The 17,830-nt window shown below is 50.8% G+C and overlaps 1 protein-coding gene across 1 annotated transcript in view; it reads left to right on the forward strand.

Moving 5' to 3' along the window:
- CEMIP (cell migration inducing hyaluronidase 1) overlaps positions 1–17,830 on the forward strand; it is a 111,354-nt gene that overhangs the window by 79,949 nt on the left and 13,575 nt on the right. The window contains exons 15-24 of the mRNA XM_064158143.1: positions 4,214–4,389; positions 4,968–5,177; positions 7,859–8,064; positions 10,278–10,347; positions 11,106–11,234; positions 11,856–11,941; positions 13,898–14,029; positions 15,861–15,896; positions 15,981–16,136; positions 17,575–17,755. Of these exons, the coding sequence (XP_064014213.1) occupies positions 4,214–4,389; positions 4,968–5,177; positions 7,859–8,064; positions 10,278–10,347; positions 11,106–11,234; positions 11,856–11,941; positions 13,898–14,029; positions 15,861–15,896; positions 15,981–16,136; positions 17,575–17,755 (1,382 nt within the window). The remainder of the gene's footprint in view (positions 1–4,213; positions 4,390–4,967; positions 5,178–7,858; positions 8,065–10,277; positions 10,348–11,105; positions 11,235–11,855; positions 11,942–13,897; positions 14,030–15,860; positions 15,897–15,980; positions 16,137–17,574; positions 17,756–17,830) is intronic.

The raw sequence follows: 17,830 nt of genomic DNA on the forward strand, positions 1-17,830 counted from the left end.
GGGCACTTAGTGCCATGGTCTGGTTGGTTGGGCAGGGCTGGGTGCTAGGTTGGGCTGGATGAGCTTGGAGCTCTCTTCCAGCCTGCTTGAGTCTATTCTATGATACCAGAAGGAACTCAAAGGCTCCTTACACTCTGCAACAGACTTCTGCAGACACTATGCCAGGCAGTTGAGGGAGAAATGGGATGGGGGCTCCAACGGGAGGAGTGACTCCACAGGGAACTGCCCCAGGCAGGCTTGCTTACCTCTGAGCTCCTTATAAAGTTGTGTCCTTTTTGCCATATGTCTTTTTACTAGGAAGTTAATTGTCTGTGTAAAAAATGTGACTTTGGGTAATACTTATTCATTCAGACACCAAGCTGTGCTGCCTGGCTCCAGAAGCTGGGCAGCTCACCCAGGCTGTGCTATGTGGCACTACAGGCTTGTGGCTTCGGGATGCAATAGCAAGCTCCATCAAGATAATTCAGAATAATGAGGTTTTGACAGGATGCCTGTGTGAACATTTGTGGGTTATTAAATATAAGCAAGAGTGGCATTGCCACCAGTGAGGAAAGATGCTAAGTCTGAGAGGGAAATCTACAATGAGCTGCCCTGGTTTTAGGGATGCCCTGAAGGATTGGCTGCCACTCACACTGTGGCTTGAACAGGAAAGTTTGTGCTTAGCACTTCCTTTAACATCTGTTGTTTAGGGAACATTGAAAGCAGGTAAGGGAGAAGGCCTTAGCCTTAGAGAGCACCAAAAACAACAAAAGGCTCTTTAAGAGAGAAAAACCTCACCAAGATTCAGGATCATCACAGCTCCAGTTTGTCTTGCCAAAGGCAGACCTTCAGGCGCTTGTTTCACCTCTGAAAGAGAGGTTCAGCAGTTTGTGTGGTGTAGAGCCGAAGCCTTCAGGAATGCCAGACTGTACCTGGGAGGTTTTCAAAGACTCAGCAGGGCTGAGCACTCTTCCACAGCTGCAGCAGCTGAGATAGTATTAAAATCCCACCCTTCCTGGGCCTGGTAAGACCTGAGGGCTAGGTTCAAGCAGCTTTTCCTGGAGCTTTGTACAGCTGGCAGAGACGCTGCTTTGGTCCGTTTTGTTGGCACAAGCATGCCCTTGCTCAGAGGATCATCTGTGTTTGCTTTTATGTGTCCTTCCTTTCAATGATAATCTTGCTCTTACCGACAACTAGGGACTGTAACAGTCACTGTCTTGAGTAATAAGTGTGGGAATGTGCTGCTATTTTGCCTAATCAAGACTTCTACCAGGCAAGGCCACACACTAAGGGAATTATCCTCGTGACTACGTTTTGCCAGCTGGAGGCACTGAGCTGACAAGTACAGGGCGTTTGGCCATCACACAGGTCTGTTGTGAGGATACATCATCTGTGTCACTGCAAGCCTGGCTTGCTGGCAGGGCAATGTCTGTCTACCAAGCCCAAAAGAGGAGATGATGAATCAGTGACCCCTGGGTTTGTTAGCAGCTGGGCAACCATAGGCATTGGCCCTGATGCTGAAGCAGCAGACATGGCTCTCCCACATCCAAAGCACAGGGTTGCTTTTTTAGTACCAAACGACTTCAGCGGCGGTTTGCAAACCCCTGGTTTGGGTTTGCCTGTGATCAGTACTCAGGCTCCCAGATGTTGTGGCTACTCTCTGGGCAGGCTCTGTGTGCTGGCTGTGAGCAGCAGCCCAACCTCACATTTGCAGCTCTGCTGAGTGAGATGTTCCCCTTCCCGTGTGAACCCCCTCACCACGGAGCAGCCTGTGCTGAGGTCTGTTCGTGCCGGTAACTAAACCTGCCCCAGTGGCTCCCTGGAGGGGCCATGTGCCTGTGAATGCACAACATCTGCTGCCAGCCCCACGGGAAGTGCCTGGGGCTGCAGCGCAGGCTCCCAGCAGGCGTTCACAGCACCTGGGGGCTCCTGTGCCAGGTTCTGTCTCCCAAAGCCATTTCAGGAGCACTGTCCCAATGCTGTGTGGGGAGCTCGAGTTTCTGGAGGTCTTGAGAAGGGAGTTGTTCTTCAAAGCTCTGTTAAAGGAGCTGTTATACAAATTGCACTTCTGTGCTTGGAAGGAATTGCTTTCCATCTCTCCTCTTATCTCCAAACCAGTCAAGTCAGCAAAAGCAGCAAGTGAAAAACAGGCACCCAAGAAGTTATATTTAGAAGCTGCTTAGTCCATATTTAACATTCCTGTCCCTGCTTACCCTGCTTTGCATGTCTGGACTGGAGTGAAAATCAATGGAATAGACGTGGGCATGGCATTTATTATGCTAGGGCTCAGCACTCGAATACCAAACCTGCCTATCTGATGCCACTGCCACAACTGCTGGAGATGTGCCTTCAGACAGGATGTTCTTACTGTTATCTCAGTTTCTTCCTGCATTTCAGTAACTCAAGGAAAGGGCAGCTCTGGGGGAAACAGAAAAACAACAGCTGGAAAAGAGTTTCCTAACTGGAGGCTGTGCTCCGTGAGAGCTCAAGGCTCTGGCACAGTCTCCTCGTGTGGAGGACACTCACTACAGTGGCTCTTCTAACGCACATGAGTGAGGGAACCAAAGCTGCTTCTTGGATGGGCAGGGTCTGCTTTGGCCACACACCTGATGGGGCTCACTGCCTGCATGGAAACAATGTGGAGAAGCCCAGGACCTTCACGGGAGGCAACTGCCCGAGAGGAGGATGTGGAAACTCACAGCCTCTTGCAGCCTCTCTTGTCCTGGGCCTGAATGTGGAGTGCAGAGGAGCCTCATCTTCCTACTGCAGCCCCAGATAAAAGCATCCACCAGTTCTGCCTTCACAGCTCCTCTGGTCAACAGAGAGGGTTTTTTCACACGATCATTTTGTTTTGAGGGCAGAGGCGCTGAAGCAGAGGGTACACACAGTGCTGTGAGCCCTGTCCTGCAACACAGCAGTCTCTCAGCAAGGCAGAGCATTCACCCTTCCCAGATCCCAATCCTACCATCAAACTGCACACTCTCACCTGCCGGAGAAGAGGGAGCGACTGGCGTGTGCTTATCTTTGTTCTGAAGTCAAAGCATGGTGTTTTGGTTAAAACAAGGCTGTTCCAGTGTTCAAAAGCCTCCCCTCCACCTGGAATTTCTGCTGAAGCTTAAAGCACTTCTCAGCAACAGCCAGGCTGCAGGCTGCCATTTGTTTCTAATTACAGATTTGAATGATTCCTCTGAAATGAAATACATGCAAGTGCAGCATTCCTTACAGCTCAGTGTTTACTTAAAGAGTTTATTACTTATTTTTACTGGAATCCTGCAGAATGTAGTCAGTAAGATGAACCTTTCCCCAACTGCTCTCTCTGCAGAAAGCTGCGGAAGGAAGGAGGGAGCAGGAATATGTTTGAATGAAATTACAGCATAGATCTGACTGTGCTTTGTAGACATCTGCACTGCCTGAACTTCACCCCTCTCTGGTCATGCCATGGAAGCTTTCAGTCCTTTTAACCCCTCTGTGGAGCCAGGTGTGTGTGTGGAGGATATTGTGAGCAATTTGGCCTGGCAACAGGTGGTGTGGAGGAGGCAGATAGAAGATTCCCTCTGCACCAGGGCAGAGGGAAGCATTGAGAACAAGCTGAAGACACGTAAGCAGATCTAAAATTGAGAGGTTTGGGAGGTCAGGCAGCAGGAGGGTTGGCAGCACACAGGCTGGATGAAGGGCTGCAGTTGTCCCAAGCCACCAGTTCTTTGTGCCTGGTTCTCTCTTTGCTCAGATTAACAGCCATGGTGTTAGCAGGAGCAGGCTGATGCTCGCTCATGGGCAGTGCTGTGGGCTCCAAGCAGCTTCATATCTCACTGTGGGAACTGCTGCACTAACCTTGGGGATTTAGACTTTGCAGTAGCTACATCATCACTTCCCTTTGCATGGGATGTTCATCCCTGGCTGATTATAACCCAAAGAAAAAAGCTCTTGAATGATCACCGTCACTTTTCAAGGTAGGAGATGCATTCTGCCCAACAGACTGCTGGCTTAACATGCTGGCAAAATGAAGCAACTTAAGAACAAAAATCCCACTTCCTCTGTTGCAAATACCTCAGCAAGACTTGGAGTGACACCTGTGCCAAGCCTGCCCCTCTGAGGAGTCAGCCAAGAGTTTGTGCTGACTCAGTTACTCCTTTCAGTATCATGCCAGTCCCGCAGCAAGCCTCAGCACAGGGAGCACAAGGGGAAAGCAGCAGTGTTGGCAGAGTAACCCTAACGCTGGGTTCTGTTCCTGCAGGGAAGGCAGCTTACCTCCACGTTGGAGAAGTCATTGATGGTGTGGACATGCGGGCAGAAGTGGGGCTGCTGAGCCACAACGTTGTGGTGATGGGCGAGATGGAGGGGACCTGCTATGAGTACGGCAGCAAGTTATGCTCCTTCTTTGACTTTGACACCTTTGGGGGACACATCAAGGTAGGGCTGGAGCTGTCTTCTTGCACTTTCCTTCTCTCAGCCACACCTTCACATACCAAGGACGCCAGGATACTGGAAAGGAGAAATCCCTTGTGTCAGCCACTGAGCAAATGGCCTCTTTCCACAATACAGCAGATCCACCTCACTGCTGCTGCCTTCCTTTGGCTTTGAGGTACAGCTCATGCGCCTGCAGGCTTTGCTCAGCCAGCCAGGCTGGTGCTCAACCCACCCAAGACAGGCTCTCCACATCTCAATTCCAATTTTCCTCAGTTTCTGGTTGCACTCAGCCTGGGGAGTTTGATTTGGCCCAGGTGACCTGCAGCTCATTAATGACATTAGATGCAAAGTGTTTTCCTTCTAAAATTAGGCTAAAGATAGCCATGGCAGCAGTGGTGGAATCAAAGAGCAGCTACGGTCCCCTTGGCCCCTAATGAACGCCCCTCCCTCACCTGCAGCCATACACTGCCTTCCACTTGGACTCTCTAGCAGATACAGTGCAACCCTTCCTCTTGTATTCCTCCTCCTTTTCACCCTCCACGCCTTTTGTGTTTCTTGACTGGTGCTCTGTTGCTCTCCAGATCGGTCTCGACTTTAAGGCTACCCACATTGAAGGTCTAGAACTGAAATACATGGGCCAGCAGACAATGGGGCACTATCCCATTCATTTCCATATGGCTGGAGACGTGGACGAGAAAGGAGGCTACGACCCTCCAACATACGTGAAGGATGTCTCCATCCACCACACCTTCTCCCGCTGCGTCACTGTCCATGGATCAAACGGCTTACTGGTAAGAAGCACCAGTGTCTGCCTTAGACATGAAGGCATCAGTCAGATGATGTCCTCCTCTCATGAATACAGCCTGAATACTGCAGGACACGAGGTGGTTTACTGCCAGAGCCCGGGGCTGACTCTCCCTGCCCTGGGCAGATGTTGCAGGCATGTTTCATGGCCAGTGTGGCACCATGGGCTGTGTGTGACTCAGAGAGGTCTAAGCTTTTGCGTGCAGTGATGCCTGCAGAGCAGCCCCCTCTAATGAGCTGCTGGGCCTAGCTGTAGGCTGCCAGCTTGCTATTTAAAGAGGATCACCAGAAGGTTTAAGTGTGCTTCATCTTTCCTGTAAGAGAGGCTTCTGCTTGCTGTGCCTTTCACACATTAAGCACTCTCAGAGCCCTGGTTTGTCAGAATTGCCTTCCAAAACAAGAAATCCTTTAAGGTGCATCTATAAATTCACCTTTGTTTACCAGACAAGGTACAGCACACGAGATGGCAAGGGCATGGTCAGCTTCTCCTGGGATGTAGGGATGCCAACTTCTTTGGGGTAAGGAATCAGAGGGAAACAAGGATACCTCACTGACTAGCACATATCTCTTACCCCACCTCTGATGGCTTCCTACTCATATTCAAGAAACGTGCAGGAATCACTCCCAAAAGCAGAGCTTCCATAGTATGAAACCATCACCAGGCTTGGCTAGACAGCTTTTTCCCAAGAATCAGTCTTCGAAGGACAGGAGCTCTGTAGGCAAAGGACTCTGGCCCACGGTGTATTCCAAAAGGAACAACATGCCTGAGGGCCCTGGGGAAGATGACTGCAGAGTCAGGAGCCTTGCTGCCACTTGTTCCAGAGTTTCAAGAGGAGGCATCACTGCAGTTGTGAGCTGGCTGGTGCCTGTGCCTTCGGAGGTCACATCATGCCACTGGTTCCTCAGCATTGCAGCCTCTAAGAATCTCTTCTCCTGGGGCTTGTGGGGAGCAGCTTTTGCTGTCAGCACACAACATACCTAGCAAAGGGGAATTTGCCCTTTACTTGATGATGAATGCTTCCTTCTTCACTGACCCCAGTACTTGTATGGCTCCATCTTACAGCCTCTGTTTTGGCAAGGACTACAGGCCACAACTTCTAAATGTGGCAGCATTGGAAAGGGAAGTCACAGGCATAATCAAGCTGCCTGAAGTGAGGGCACTGGAATTGCAGATTTTATCTGCTCTTTACGAATCCAAGGGTTTGGGGTTGACCTCTGTCCTTCTAGGTGTATAGCATGACCCTAAACCCTGCCAAGTGAACACAGCTTCTGAAGAAAAAAGCCATTCTGCTGTATAAAAGAGCCAGGGGTCAGGTGGCACCTCCCTGGGGTGAAGGCTACAGGCAAGGGACTCAGTGTAGGGCTGGAAGGGCAGCAGTGCAGCTGTCACTTGTCACACCATCATGGGCAGTTACCAGTGGCACCACCAAACACAAAGGGCACCATCGCATCTTGGCTGCACAGAGGTTGCACAGGCATTGATGAGCTGCAGGCCAGCTAAAGCCCTGCTTCATTCTCCACAGACTTAGACTTGCCAGACCATATGGCCAGAGCCTGGCATTCTTCTTATCAGCCAGACACATGGGTTCACACAGAGCATTTGCAAACAGTTCTGTCCCTTGGGCTTTCTCCAAGTGACAGCTGTGCTGTGGGGATCCACAACACAGGTATCTGTGTGCTCAGGCTTCTCCAGCCAAGATGGCATGGTGGAATTTAGACAGGCTGAAGGAGCTGATGAAAGCAGCTTGATTCTCTTGCTGTTCCTCAACAGCCACAATGCTTTGCCTCCACATCAAGGCACCTGAGTGAAATCTTAGAACTGAGGACAGGCAATGTGAAATGAACGTTAGTCAAGAACTGAATCCCTCTTGATTGTATTTATCAAAACATTTGAATACTAAGCTCTACTCATGGCACTTTAAGAGCTGGTCATCTGAGCCATGGAATTCTTGCTGACAGCTGGAAAGAAAGCCCAGTCAGATACTGCAGCCTGACCAAGTTTCTTCAGTTGCCTCACAAAAGGCATACTCCCAAGCCTGGTTCAGTCCTTTGTGACAGGCATCTTCAGTCAGCAGATCTATGCCTTGATTCATGAGGTGATTCCACCACAATACTCCCATCTTCTGACTCTGTTTTCCTTCCTTTCCTCTTTCTTTTGTTTACTCAGACACCCACACAGGGCTCTGAGGCTCACAACAGCTGTTCTCTGCATCTCCAGTTGCCTGATATCCATGACTTGGCCAACACTACCTGATCCGACCTGCACAAACACCTCTGAGTTCATCTTTCCCCAGCTGACATTCCTTCCCCCTGAGTCAGGTAGATCCAAGGCACACTTTGCTGACAGAAGGAGGATGTGCACAAACTACACTTTGGAAACAGCCATACAAACACTGTGACTGGACTATTAAACCTCATCACAGAATTTAATGGTGTCCCTAACATTCAGGTTTCAGAGGGCTTCTTGCACGACTGGGGTCCTGTGCAGACCCTTTAACAGATGGGAGAGGAGAGTGGCATCAGCTACCTTGTGAGCAGAATGATCTTGCTTTGGGTTTCGCTTACACACCCTGAGCTCAAGAGGGTGCCCAAGTTGCTCTGTGTCACTGCTGTAGTCTCTCCTCATTCACATGAAAGCTGAAGGCTGCCCTTTGTTCTGTATATGCAGGTGAAGGATGTTGTGGGCTACGATGCCCTGGGCCATTGCTTCTTTACAGAGGATGGCCCAGAGGAACGCAACACTTTTGATCACTGCCTTGGGCTGCTTGTCAAACCCAGCACCCTGCTCCCTTCCGACCGAGACAGCAGGATGTGCAAGCTGATCACTGAGGGTGCTTACCCAGGCTACATCCCCAAACCCAGGCAGGACTGTAGGTGAGTGGGAGTCTTCCTTTTCTTTCTTTTTGTTGCAGGGCTTAGCCATAAGAGACAGCATCACATGTGTATGGTGTAGCCACCCACAGAGGTCTGGGCTGAACACCTCAACTGGGGATCTCCACACCTCTGCTATTCATAGAATCGTAGAATCAGGGTTGGAAGGGACCACAAGGATCAGCCAGTTCCAACTCCCCTGCCATGGGCAGGGACACCCTTCTCTAGATCAGGCTGGCCTTAAACACCTCCAGGGACAGGGCCTCAATCACCTATTCAAATTCCTACACAGCAGGCTGGCATTTCACTTTTATCATAAAGTCAGCTGAGATGCTTCCTAACCCAGGATATTGAAAACCTCCCTCTCAGAGAACACAGGGATGTCCTGTGCCTTAGGGAGTCTTGATCCCAATGGCTCAGCAAAGTGGTGCTGAGTTCAGGAGGGGCTTTTGGAAACACTCCCACTCATTCAGAAGTCATTATCAGTGAAGAACAGGATACTGTCTAGTGAGGCAGCATTGGCATCAGACATTCATTTGGCATGGTCTGCCCCAAACTGGAGTGCAACCAATGTGTCATCATAAAAGCAGGTTAACACAGAGCTGGATTGTGACAGCAAAAGATGGAAGCCTGTTGCGCCCACTGGAGCTCTAGCAGACTGCCTGTGAGCTCATCAAAAGGTCTCTGAGACAAGTCCTGCAAGCTTCTCTTTGCCACAAACACTATATTAAACTTCTAAAAGGGCAAATGCTTCTCATCTCCCTTCTTGCAAGATCCTTTCCTCTATCCTTAGAGATCCGCCAGCTGAGGTTTAGGTGAGACTTGCAAGAGGCACAGATTTTACCAGTTCTTGCTGCAGTTTAGTTGGGTTGTAGGAAGAAGTCAGGGTGGGAAATGGACTCCCTTTGCTCCTGAGGCCTTTCTGGCCCTTCTTTCCATTTTCCAGATAGTTTTCTGCCCCAAACAATCAAGGTGCACAGCTTAGGAATATTATTTAATTGCTAATTATTGCCTATTCAGGGAACTTACTAATTTTGATGCATGTCAGCCACCTAATTAGCTTCTTCTTTCCACATCCCTCTGGCTCTCCTTGGAAGAGCACTGGACTCCTGGAGCAGTAACTGTGGGCTTAGCAGCTAGGCAAGCAGGTGCCCAGCCACAGCCCATGGAGCACAGTGCTGGGAAGCAGGTCTCTGCTGTTTTCACAGGGCTTGCCATTAACACTTGGATGTCAGGCTTGCCTCCAAGAGAGTAATGCTGATGGTGGATGGTCTTGAGGACAAGGTCCCTGTGCAACAGAACGGGAGGTCTTGCAGGGTGGAGATTTGTCTTCAGCTCACAGCAGCTGCTGGGAGACAGGAACACTCTTGCCTGTAGTCCAGATTGTTCCCCAGGAATTTACTCTGCTGTAGTTGGGGGTGAGGAACATACACTTTTGAGAAAAGCTAAATTTCAGATCCTTGAAAGATTAATGAGAAAGGCTCTGGAGCCAGACATCCACCCTGGGAATGAGCTAGTTAGGAGTTGATTGGTGTCTAAACTACAAATCTTCAGGGGCTTCCTTTTTTTTGGAAGCACGCTCAACCTGCTGAGTCCATGTCAGCATCACCCAGTCTGTCCTCAGAGCTGGGGTTTTGTCCAAAGAAACGTATTTTTAGGTTGTTAGTTTGGCAAAGGAAAGAGCTGGGTTCATGCAATGCTCTTTCCCATGTCTCTGCTTGTTTATAAATGACACTGCAGGCCTCCATTTGCAAAGTAAGAGCTGCTGAGCTGCTGTGCTCGCTGTCCCCTGACAGTCCATCTCATGGCCAGAGGGACATGCTTTGTGTCATCTGGAGCACTGCCCTCTGACAGCCTGCTGGGAATGCCAGGCAGAGCTGTGACGAAGAGCTCCTGTGGTACCTTGTGCCACGTCTTGCTTTGTAGAAGAACTCAAGGTCTGATCAGAACAGCTTGTTTGAAACTGGGCTCAGCCAGCCTGCAAGTGCCAGGGCACACTGAGGCTGCCCTGGGTGGGGCGGCAGCCCAGGCACCCTGCACAGGGACTAGCCAGGAGCACTGGCCCCTTTGCTTGGGAGAGGAAGGCAAAGGGCTATGGCCAGGACCACAGGGGTGGTGCCAAATGCCACAGGGACCTGCCCAGCCCGCAGGGCTCTGCGGAGCAGGATGGGGCTGAAAGGCACCGTTTTCATGCTCTCTGTTTTCCTGACCTGCAGCGCCGTGTCCACCTTCTGGATAGCCAACCCCCACAACAACCTCATCAACTGTGCGGCTGCGGGCTCCGAGGTGAGTGCAGGACTCTCTTACCTGGCAGCAGCTCCTAGCTGCCACAGCCCTGCGAGGCCGAGGCTCTCCCTGGTGTTTGTGAGAGCTGCGTGAATGTGGCTAGCTCCACGACCAACCCAGCGCCTGTCCTTCTGCTCCGCTCCCCTTGCTGCCTGCTGTTCCTCCAGCTGGATGGCTCTGCCAGCAATTCCCAGCCCTCGCCAGCGTGCAGCCTGAGCGAATTAAATCAATGTGGCTGTGGAGTCCCAGCGAAGCCTTTGGCAGTGATTTTGTTGATTGCAGTACTCTAACTCTCAGTCACATCGGGAGCCTTTATTTTCCTACTGAGACAAATAAAGAAGTAAACCAAACCTTGACCAAAGAGCTGTGGCCCCTCCAAAGCTTCCAAATTTGAGTATAGAGATTTTGGGCTCCTTGATACATTCTTAGGCAGATAAACAAAAATTGTCTGATTTGTTAAGATCGGGGTGTGCAGTGATAGGAGGACACCAGTGCATGTCTCTGTGTGTCTTCTGGTTTTGAAAGTCTTGCCTGTGCCTTCAGCAGAGGTGTCAAAGCCTACCTAAAGGCACCTGGAAGAGGGGTGAGTGCGACTGTCTGGGCGTTAAGCACCTTGCTGCACGCAGCCGTGCAGGGCACTGCTGTAGCTGCGGTTTCTCCTGGGCTCTCCAGCTCGTGGCCTCGCTGAGGAACGCTGGGGTGAGCGCAGGCCACTGAAGAAGCCCAGCAGAGGCTAAGGAGTCCATTGTCTTTCCCAGGAAACAGGGTTCTGGTTCGTGCTGCACCACGTACCGACAGGGCCCTCTGCAGGGATGTACTCCCCTGGCTACTCGGAGCACATGCCCATGGGCAACTTCTCCAACAACCGCGCCCACTCCAACTACCGGGTGAGTCACTGGCGGCGGCCAGCCCCTGGCTCCGGCTCCGGCAAGCTGCTCCTGCCCTCTGCCTTTCTGCGCTTCCCGCCGCGCCCCTGCGTCCGCAGGCAGCAGCCTGCGTGGCCACGCGTGGGGGCAGCCGGCGCCCGCTTCGCGCCGCTGCTCTGCACGCACAGGCGCTTCCCGCTGCTCAGGCTGCCTCTCCGCTGCTGCGCTCCTGAAATAGTGCCTCCAGGAGCATCTATTGGCAGCTTGTCTAATTACAGACCTCAGCTGCCAATGGCAGCAACCAGCTGAACAGCTTCTAGGGCAATAAATGCAGGCCGCTGAGTCTAATTGCCTTCTCTGGACTCCTCTCCCTTTGGCATGCCATGCTGTGGGGCTGTCTTACTGCAGCAGGGTGCCCCTGTGTGGGGAACCTGTTTACCACAAAGACCTGCAGCCATTCTGGGGGTATATGCAAGTCTGGGGAGCCCTGGCAGCCCTGTGTTTCACGAGCTACCAACAGCAACAGTTACTAGGATCGTGCAAGTGACTCTGGTTTAGAACAACTGCAGGGAGAGCCTGGAGATGCAAAGAGTTGCAGAATATGCAGACGTACTGCACTATTGCGTTGCTTTTCTTTTCTAGGCTGGGATGATCATTGATAATGGTGTTAAAACCACTCCAGCCTCCGCCAAGGACAAGAGACCCATCCTGACACTGATTTCTGGGAGGTAAAGTGTTCTGCACAGTTTGGCTTGGAAAAGGTTTCTCTGTAGCACTGACTGAAAGCTTTGAAACTGCTCCCAGGGAAGCTGACAAGAATGATTGCAATGCCTTTGGGACGGCTGGGATTGAGGAAAGGTCTTTATGAAGTTTCACCACTTTGTTCCCCTTCCCAAGGGACCCTGAGCACCCATGTCCTTCTAATTTGTCCTTGCCTTTTATCTCTGAGCTGAGCTGGTGAGGGTGTTCCAGCGGCTCAAGGGTGGCCCACTCATTTGAACTGTAGTTTCTTTAGACAGGCAGCCAGCAGCTCAGCTACACATCACCCTCTGATCCACCTCATCCTGCTGCCCTGCCTGGCAGCCGTGCTAACAGATGTTGAGAAGTTAACATTATTTACATTGTTTTAATGCTCAATTAATTGAAATTATCGTGTCAATGATAAAAGCAACTGCTAAGAAAGAACTTATTAAGAGCATCCTGCTCTGCAAGTACCTTCCAGTTCTCCTGGGAGGCTGATGCTGCTTTTCCATATAGCTGAGCACGTTCCTTGGGACACTGCCTGCTGCCACAGCCACAGTAAGTGATTACAAAAGGAATCTGTTCCTTGTCATACAAAGGCAGGAATGACCTCTGGAAGCCAAGCAAGTCATAATGCAGTCATGTTTATGCTCAGGGATTACCCCCCAAGCCCAGGCTGCACCTCAGGTTATTTGCACCCTTTTCCACTTCTCCTGTGTCAAGACAAAAAGAGTTGAGTAAGTGGTTATATCTGGGCTGACTGGGGCAGGCCTGGAGGTAGGCTGGGCAGCTGCAGGGTTGGAGAGATTGTTCTGCATGCAGTTACAGCATGAAAGGCCTGAGTCAAATTCCATAGCCTGTGGTGTTCCTCCAGTTATACAGGAACATGAATGGAAGTGGAATCCATTTGTATTTAACAGTGCCTGGGGAATTCACAAGGGCTGACACTAAATCTCTCCATGATGGAGCTGCCAAAGCGATACTCATTTAGTGGGAGCCTCTCAGCCTGCTGCTCACTCTTAGATTGATATGACAGCTTATTAAGCAAAGCAAAGCACTACTGAGTATCTGTGTAGCCAAGTGACAGCTTGGCCTCACTGCCCCATGGTGAGGCATGAATTTTAATCTCTGGACCATCCATTGCTGGCACTGCAGTGGGTACTCTTCTGCCAGCCTTCCTAAGCTGTTTAGTATGATGGAAGACACTTTTTCAGCAGCAAATGGGAGAGCTGAGCCTCAGGACCAGGTAAACGATGGCCAGGTTCAGTGCCACCACAGGGAGCCAGATGCTTGCTAAGATCCTGCGACCTGAGTGGTGGCTGATGTGTAACAGCTGAGGGCACGCAGAGCTGCAGTTTGCAGCTCAATTGTTTCTGCACCTATTGCTCCACCAGGCTGATATTTCATGGTAGTTGAGCACTTCAGAGTTAACAGATCTTGTACGTGTGTCCTGAGGACAGTTGGAATAGTGCAGAACACACTTTCAACCTCTCTCCAAGATGGTTTGATTCCGTTCCATAGCAAGGAAGCTTTGGCAATGGTATTCATTGCCATAGCATAGCCTAGGCTAGGAGATAAGAGTGCTCCAAAGGGAAAACAAAAGGAGGTTTATCTAAATAACAGAGATGTGCTGAGCCATAACAGTAAAGGATCAAAAAAATCTCTCAGACTTTTGGGAGCAATAAGGAACTTTCCATGCTTTGTGCAATACATCAGCAATGCAGTAAGGGAGATGTGGAAGGAAACTTGGAGCAAGTCTTTACAACTTGCCTGGCCTGGCCTTCCCTTGGCAGCTGGGTCTGGCCATCACTGCTAGCTAGACACGCCACTTGGGTGGACTCTTGTCCCAGAGCTGTTCCTGAGTTAGCAGAAAGCAGATGTTTAGCAGGGCTATGCAGCGAGCAGAGCTCCCTTCCCTCACCCACCCTTCTCTCTGGTTGCAGGTACAGCCCACACAAAGATGCTGACCCTCTGAAGCCCAGGGAACCTGCAATCATCGAGCGCTTCATTGCCTACAAGAACCAGGACCACGGGGCCTGGCTGCGGGGTGGAGATGTGTGGCTGGACAACTGCCAGTGAGTTTTGCCTTCCTCCAACTCTTGGAGTTCATCCCGGTGTTGGTGGCAAGCCTAGCCATGATTCAGACGATTTCTATAGCTTTGCACCTTTCTTATGGCAGAGACTGCAGCAAAGAGGAAATGTTGAGTAAACAAAAGCATTGTTTTACACACATAAAGCCTGATGTGTCTGAACTGAAGGTCCCTCAGACTGCTTTTGTGTGTGACGCTGACCAAGGTGGACACAGACACACTCAGATGCAAACAACTGAAAATAGAACTGAATCTTTTACACGAAAAAACAGGTGCTTTGAAAAGAAAGCAGCACAATCCACCACTGTCTCTGGCTAAGCCTGGGCGCAGGAGAGCTTTATGTGGTCCTCTGCTGTGCTGAATAAGTGAACACTGGCAAAGCAGACAAAACTATGAATCACAGCAGCAAGAAAGAGAGTGGGCAAGTGTGCTGTGCTCATTTCCTGCTCTGGTCAGAGCAGGTATTTGTTTTGCAGACAGAAACACATGACCTGCTACAGCTTCTTTTGCTGAGCTAGGCTCTTGATACCAACCTCAAGAAAGAGGAAAGAAAAGGAAAAGCTACTTTATGAGGCCTGCCATGATAAGCCTAATAGAAGTAGCTGTCACACCGTGTTCTGGTGTCCAGCTGCCAGCCAAGGTGACCCAGACCTCCTACAGCAACTGGTGGTACCAGCTGGCTCCGTTTGCAATGGTGAGAACGAGGCTGTAGCAGGACAGGCAGAAATGGGAGCTGCAGTGGTGCACTTTGTGCTTCTGAGGAACTCAGGAGCTGGAACTACCGAGCCCACTCCGCGGCCAGCAAGTGCTGTCCTTGCAGATCGCGCTCATGCCCCTGAGACATTGCCGCTGCACACCGAGCAGTCACAGCACGTGGCTATTGCTGGAGGACCAACTCCTGGGTTTGCAGGAGCTGACCTGAGTGTGTGAATTCGAGGAAGCAGCCACCGAGCTGTAATCATCGTTACAACCATGGCCATTTCCACTTCCACAGCTACAAACTGACCATTGCATACTCCAGCCAAACAGATCTGAGTGTGCTGTGCAGGGCAGGAGCTGCGAGTGTGCGGGGCCGTGGCGAGGGAGCGCTGCCATCTGCAGACAACAGCGGGGAGAGCCTGGACCTGCTGCCGCATCCCCGCTGCTGCGCTGGCTGAGAACAGACACACCTCTGAAGAGTGACACCGACGTGGAGATAGCATCAAGGCTTACTCATTGTATTATAGTAATTGTAACCTTCCTATGGGCAGGAGTTGTGGACCAGCAGCTGTGATTTTACTCCTCTAAAATCTTTGGAATTTCAGCAAAATAGAAAGACTTTTTTTCCCCACTTGTTAATTTATTGTTAATAACAAAGACCTGACCTCTGTCTTCCTGGTGATGAGGAGAAGCCAGGCTTCCCTGCTTTTGTAAAGGACACTCCTGAGAGCAGTTTGTGATCCATGAGCGGAGAGCCGCACAAAGGTGTGAGTCAGCATAGCTGGAGCGAGACAGAAGCATCATCCTTTGCCTGGCACTAAACAGAGGGTGGGCATCAGGCAGAGGGGAGAAGCTTTGTCAGACAGTAAGCTCTGCCCAGTAATCACAGACTTAACCTCAGCTTGGAACCATCAGGTGCATGTCTGCTGCTTCATGAAAATGTGCCAGAAGATCTTCCAACACTGGGCAGGGAACAAACCTGGAAAAGCCTAAGCTCCCCATGAGACTTGCTGAGTGATGAAGGCCTGCTAACCTCACCTCATTGGTTATTTTGGGTTGCAATGATAAAACAAAGCAAACCCAAACCTTTTCTGAAGCATCTCTCTTCTTTTGGCAGGTTTGCTGACAATGGCATCGGGCTGACCTTGGCGAGGTAAGAATGCGGCTGTGCCCAGGCTGGGGCACAATGGATGGGGGAGAGTGAGCAGCCCCTTCACCTCCAGCCCTTCCCTCCTAGTGGTGGGACATTCCCTCATGATGACGGCTCAAAGCAGGAAATCAAGAACAGTCTCTTTGTTGGTGAGAGTGGAAACCTGGGTACTGAGACACTGGGCAATGAGATCTGGGGACCTGGAGGTCTGGATCACAGAGGGAGGACCCTGCCCATCGGCCCGTAAGTTCAGCTCAGCACACCAGAGCACTCACCGTAGCCACTCTGTGTCAACTCCAGCCCAGTGTGCTTTCTTCAGAGCTGTTCAGTTTAATGATCGTTACACAGGAAGGATTTGGTTTCATGTCTCCCAATCCCAAAGTCCTCACTGTGCAGCTGCTGCTGGCAGGTACTTGCAGGCTGCCAAGATAGAACCAAACACCTCTTCCCGTGCCTTCCCCTTTGCAGAGAGAATTGAGAGGACAGCAAGAGGACTTTGTGCTAGCTGGGTGCTTCTGTAGGTGTGATTGAGTAAAGTGGCAGTCTCCATCAAGGTGACCTGCCAGAAAAACTTGTAGAAGTCCTTCCTTGGACTTGAACTGGCCCAAATGTGGTCATAGATGTCCTCAGAGCTGCTGTTACTGTTGCTGAAGTGCCACAGGGATCTGACACCTTTGTTAGTGCTGAAATGGCAGTGAACTTCACCTGTAGCCTCTTCCTAGTCCTTAGTGCTGCAGGTCAGTTTGCAGGGGCAATAATGTTTTGCTGTTATTCCTCCTGATAGCAGTTCTCCTAACAGCAGCCCTACAAACAGTTCCACCCAATTTTTCTGCCTCGTCATGCACCTCAGCCTTGCCATTGCTGGCAGTACAGGAGGCTTGTTATTAACTATAGCAGTAATGAAAACCCAGCCTGCTTCAGCCCTCCTGGTGGTATCCTTTGTGTAGATACCTGTGGCCGTATCTCCTCCAGTGATGTGTGCAGAGACTCAGAGGGACAGAACAGAGGCACTGGAGCAGACGAGTCTTGTCTGAGGGAAGCCATCCACATACGAAAGGGTGGGGTCTGAAAGAGCTTCTCTTAGTTTTCAAAGGAGTTTCAGCATCTTGTTCACTTAATCAGTGTGAAAAGTGATGCAGATGGCTGTTAGCACAGGTCTGCCTCGTCGCCTCCTTCCGGCCCTGTAGACTGCAAGACCTTTCCTTAGTTTCAAATCTATTTTTTATTGCAGTTGAGTTGCTCTGTTTCTCTCCAAGTTCCTTTGAAAGACATGGAGAGACTTCTTTTAGCCCTGCTGCTGCTCAGCCAAAGAGTCTGCATGGCTCTCAAGAGTTTCAGGTTTCACTGCTGTAGAACTCATTTCTGATGGCAAACATGAATTTAGTCATTTTTAGGTCAATGCTTTGGCATTCCTCTAAGTTCCTTCCCTGGAGGAGCACAGACCAAACAAAGATGATGTATGCAGATACAAGAGAACTTGAGCTGAACTTGTGAGGAGAATAGGACTTCACAGGCCTAAAAGGGAGGGAGATCCCTTCTCTCCCAACACACGAACTCAGGAGTCATCCGAAGCGCTGTCAAAAATGCAGGCAGCTGAGAAAAGGTGCTGCGGGGCTGTGCCTCTCTCAAACACACTCTCCTGTGCCATCACCAAGTCTCTCTGTCTCCTCTGGACCTGCAGGGACTTTCCCATCCGAGGGATCCAGTTCTACGACGGCCCCATCAACGTGCAGAACTGCACCTTCCGCAAGTTCGCGGCGCTGGAGGGGCGGCACACCAGCGCCCTGGCCTTCCGCCTCAACAACGCCTGGCAGAGCTGCCCCAACAACAACGTCACCAGCATCCGCTTCGAGGATGTCCCTGTGAGTCTGCCTTCGGCTGGAACTGCGGGCAAAGAGGGCTGCAGCCTTTGGCAGGGCACTCGAGGCCCGCAGCAG

Source organism: Pogoniulus pusillus, chromosome 17, assembly GCF_015220805.1.
Source record: "Pogoniulus pusillus isolate bPogPus1 chromosome 17, bPogPus1.pri, whole genome shotgun sequence".
Lineage (NCBI taxonomy): Eukaryota > Metazoa > Chordata > Aves > Piciformes > Lybiidae > Pogoniulus > Pogoniulus pusillus.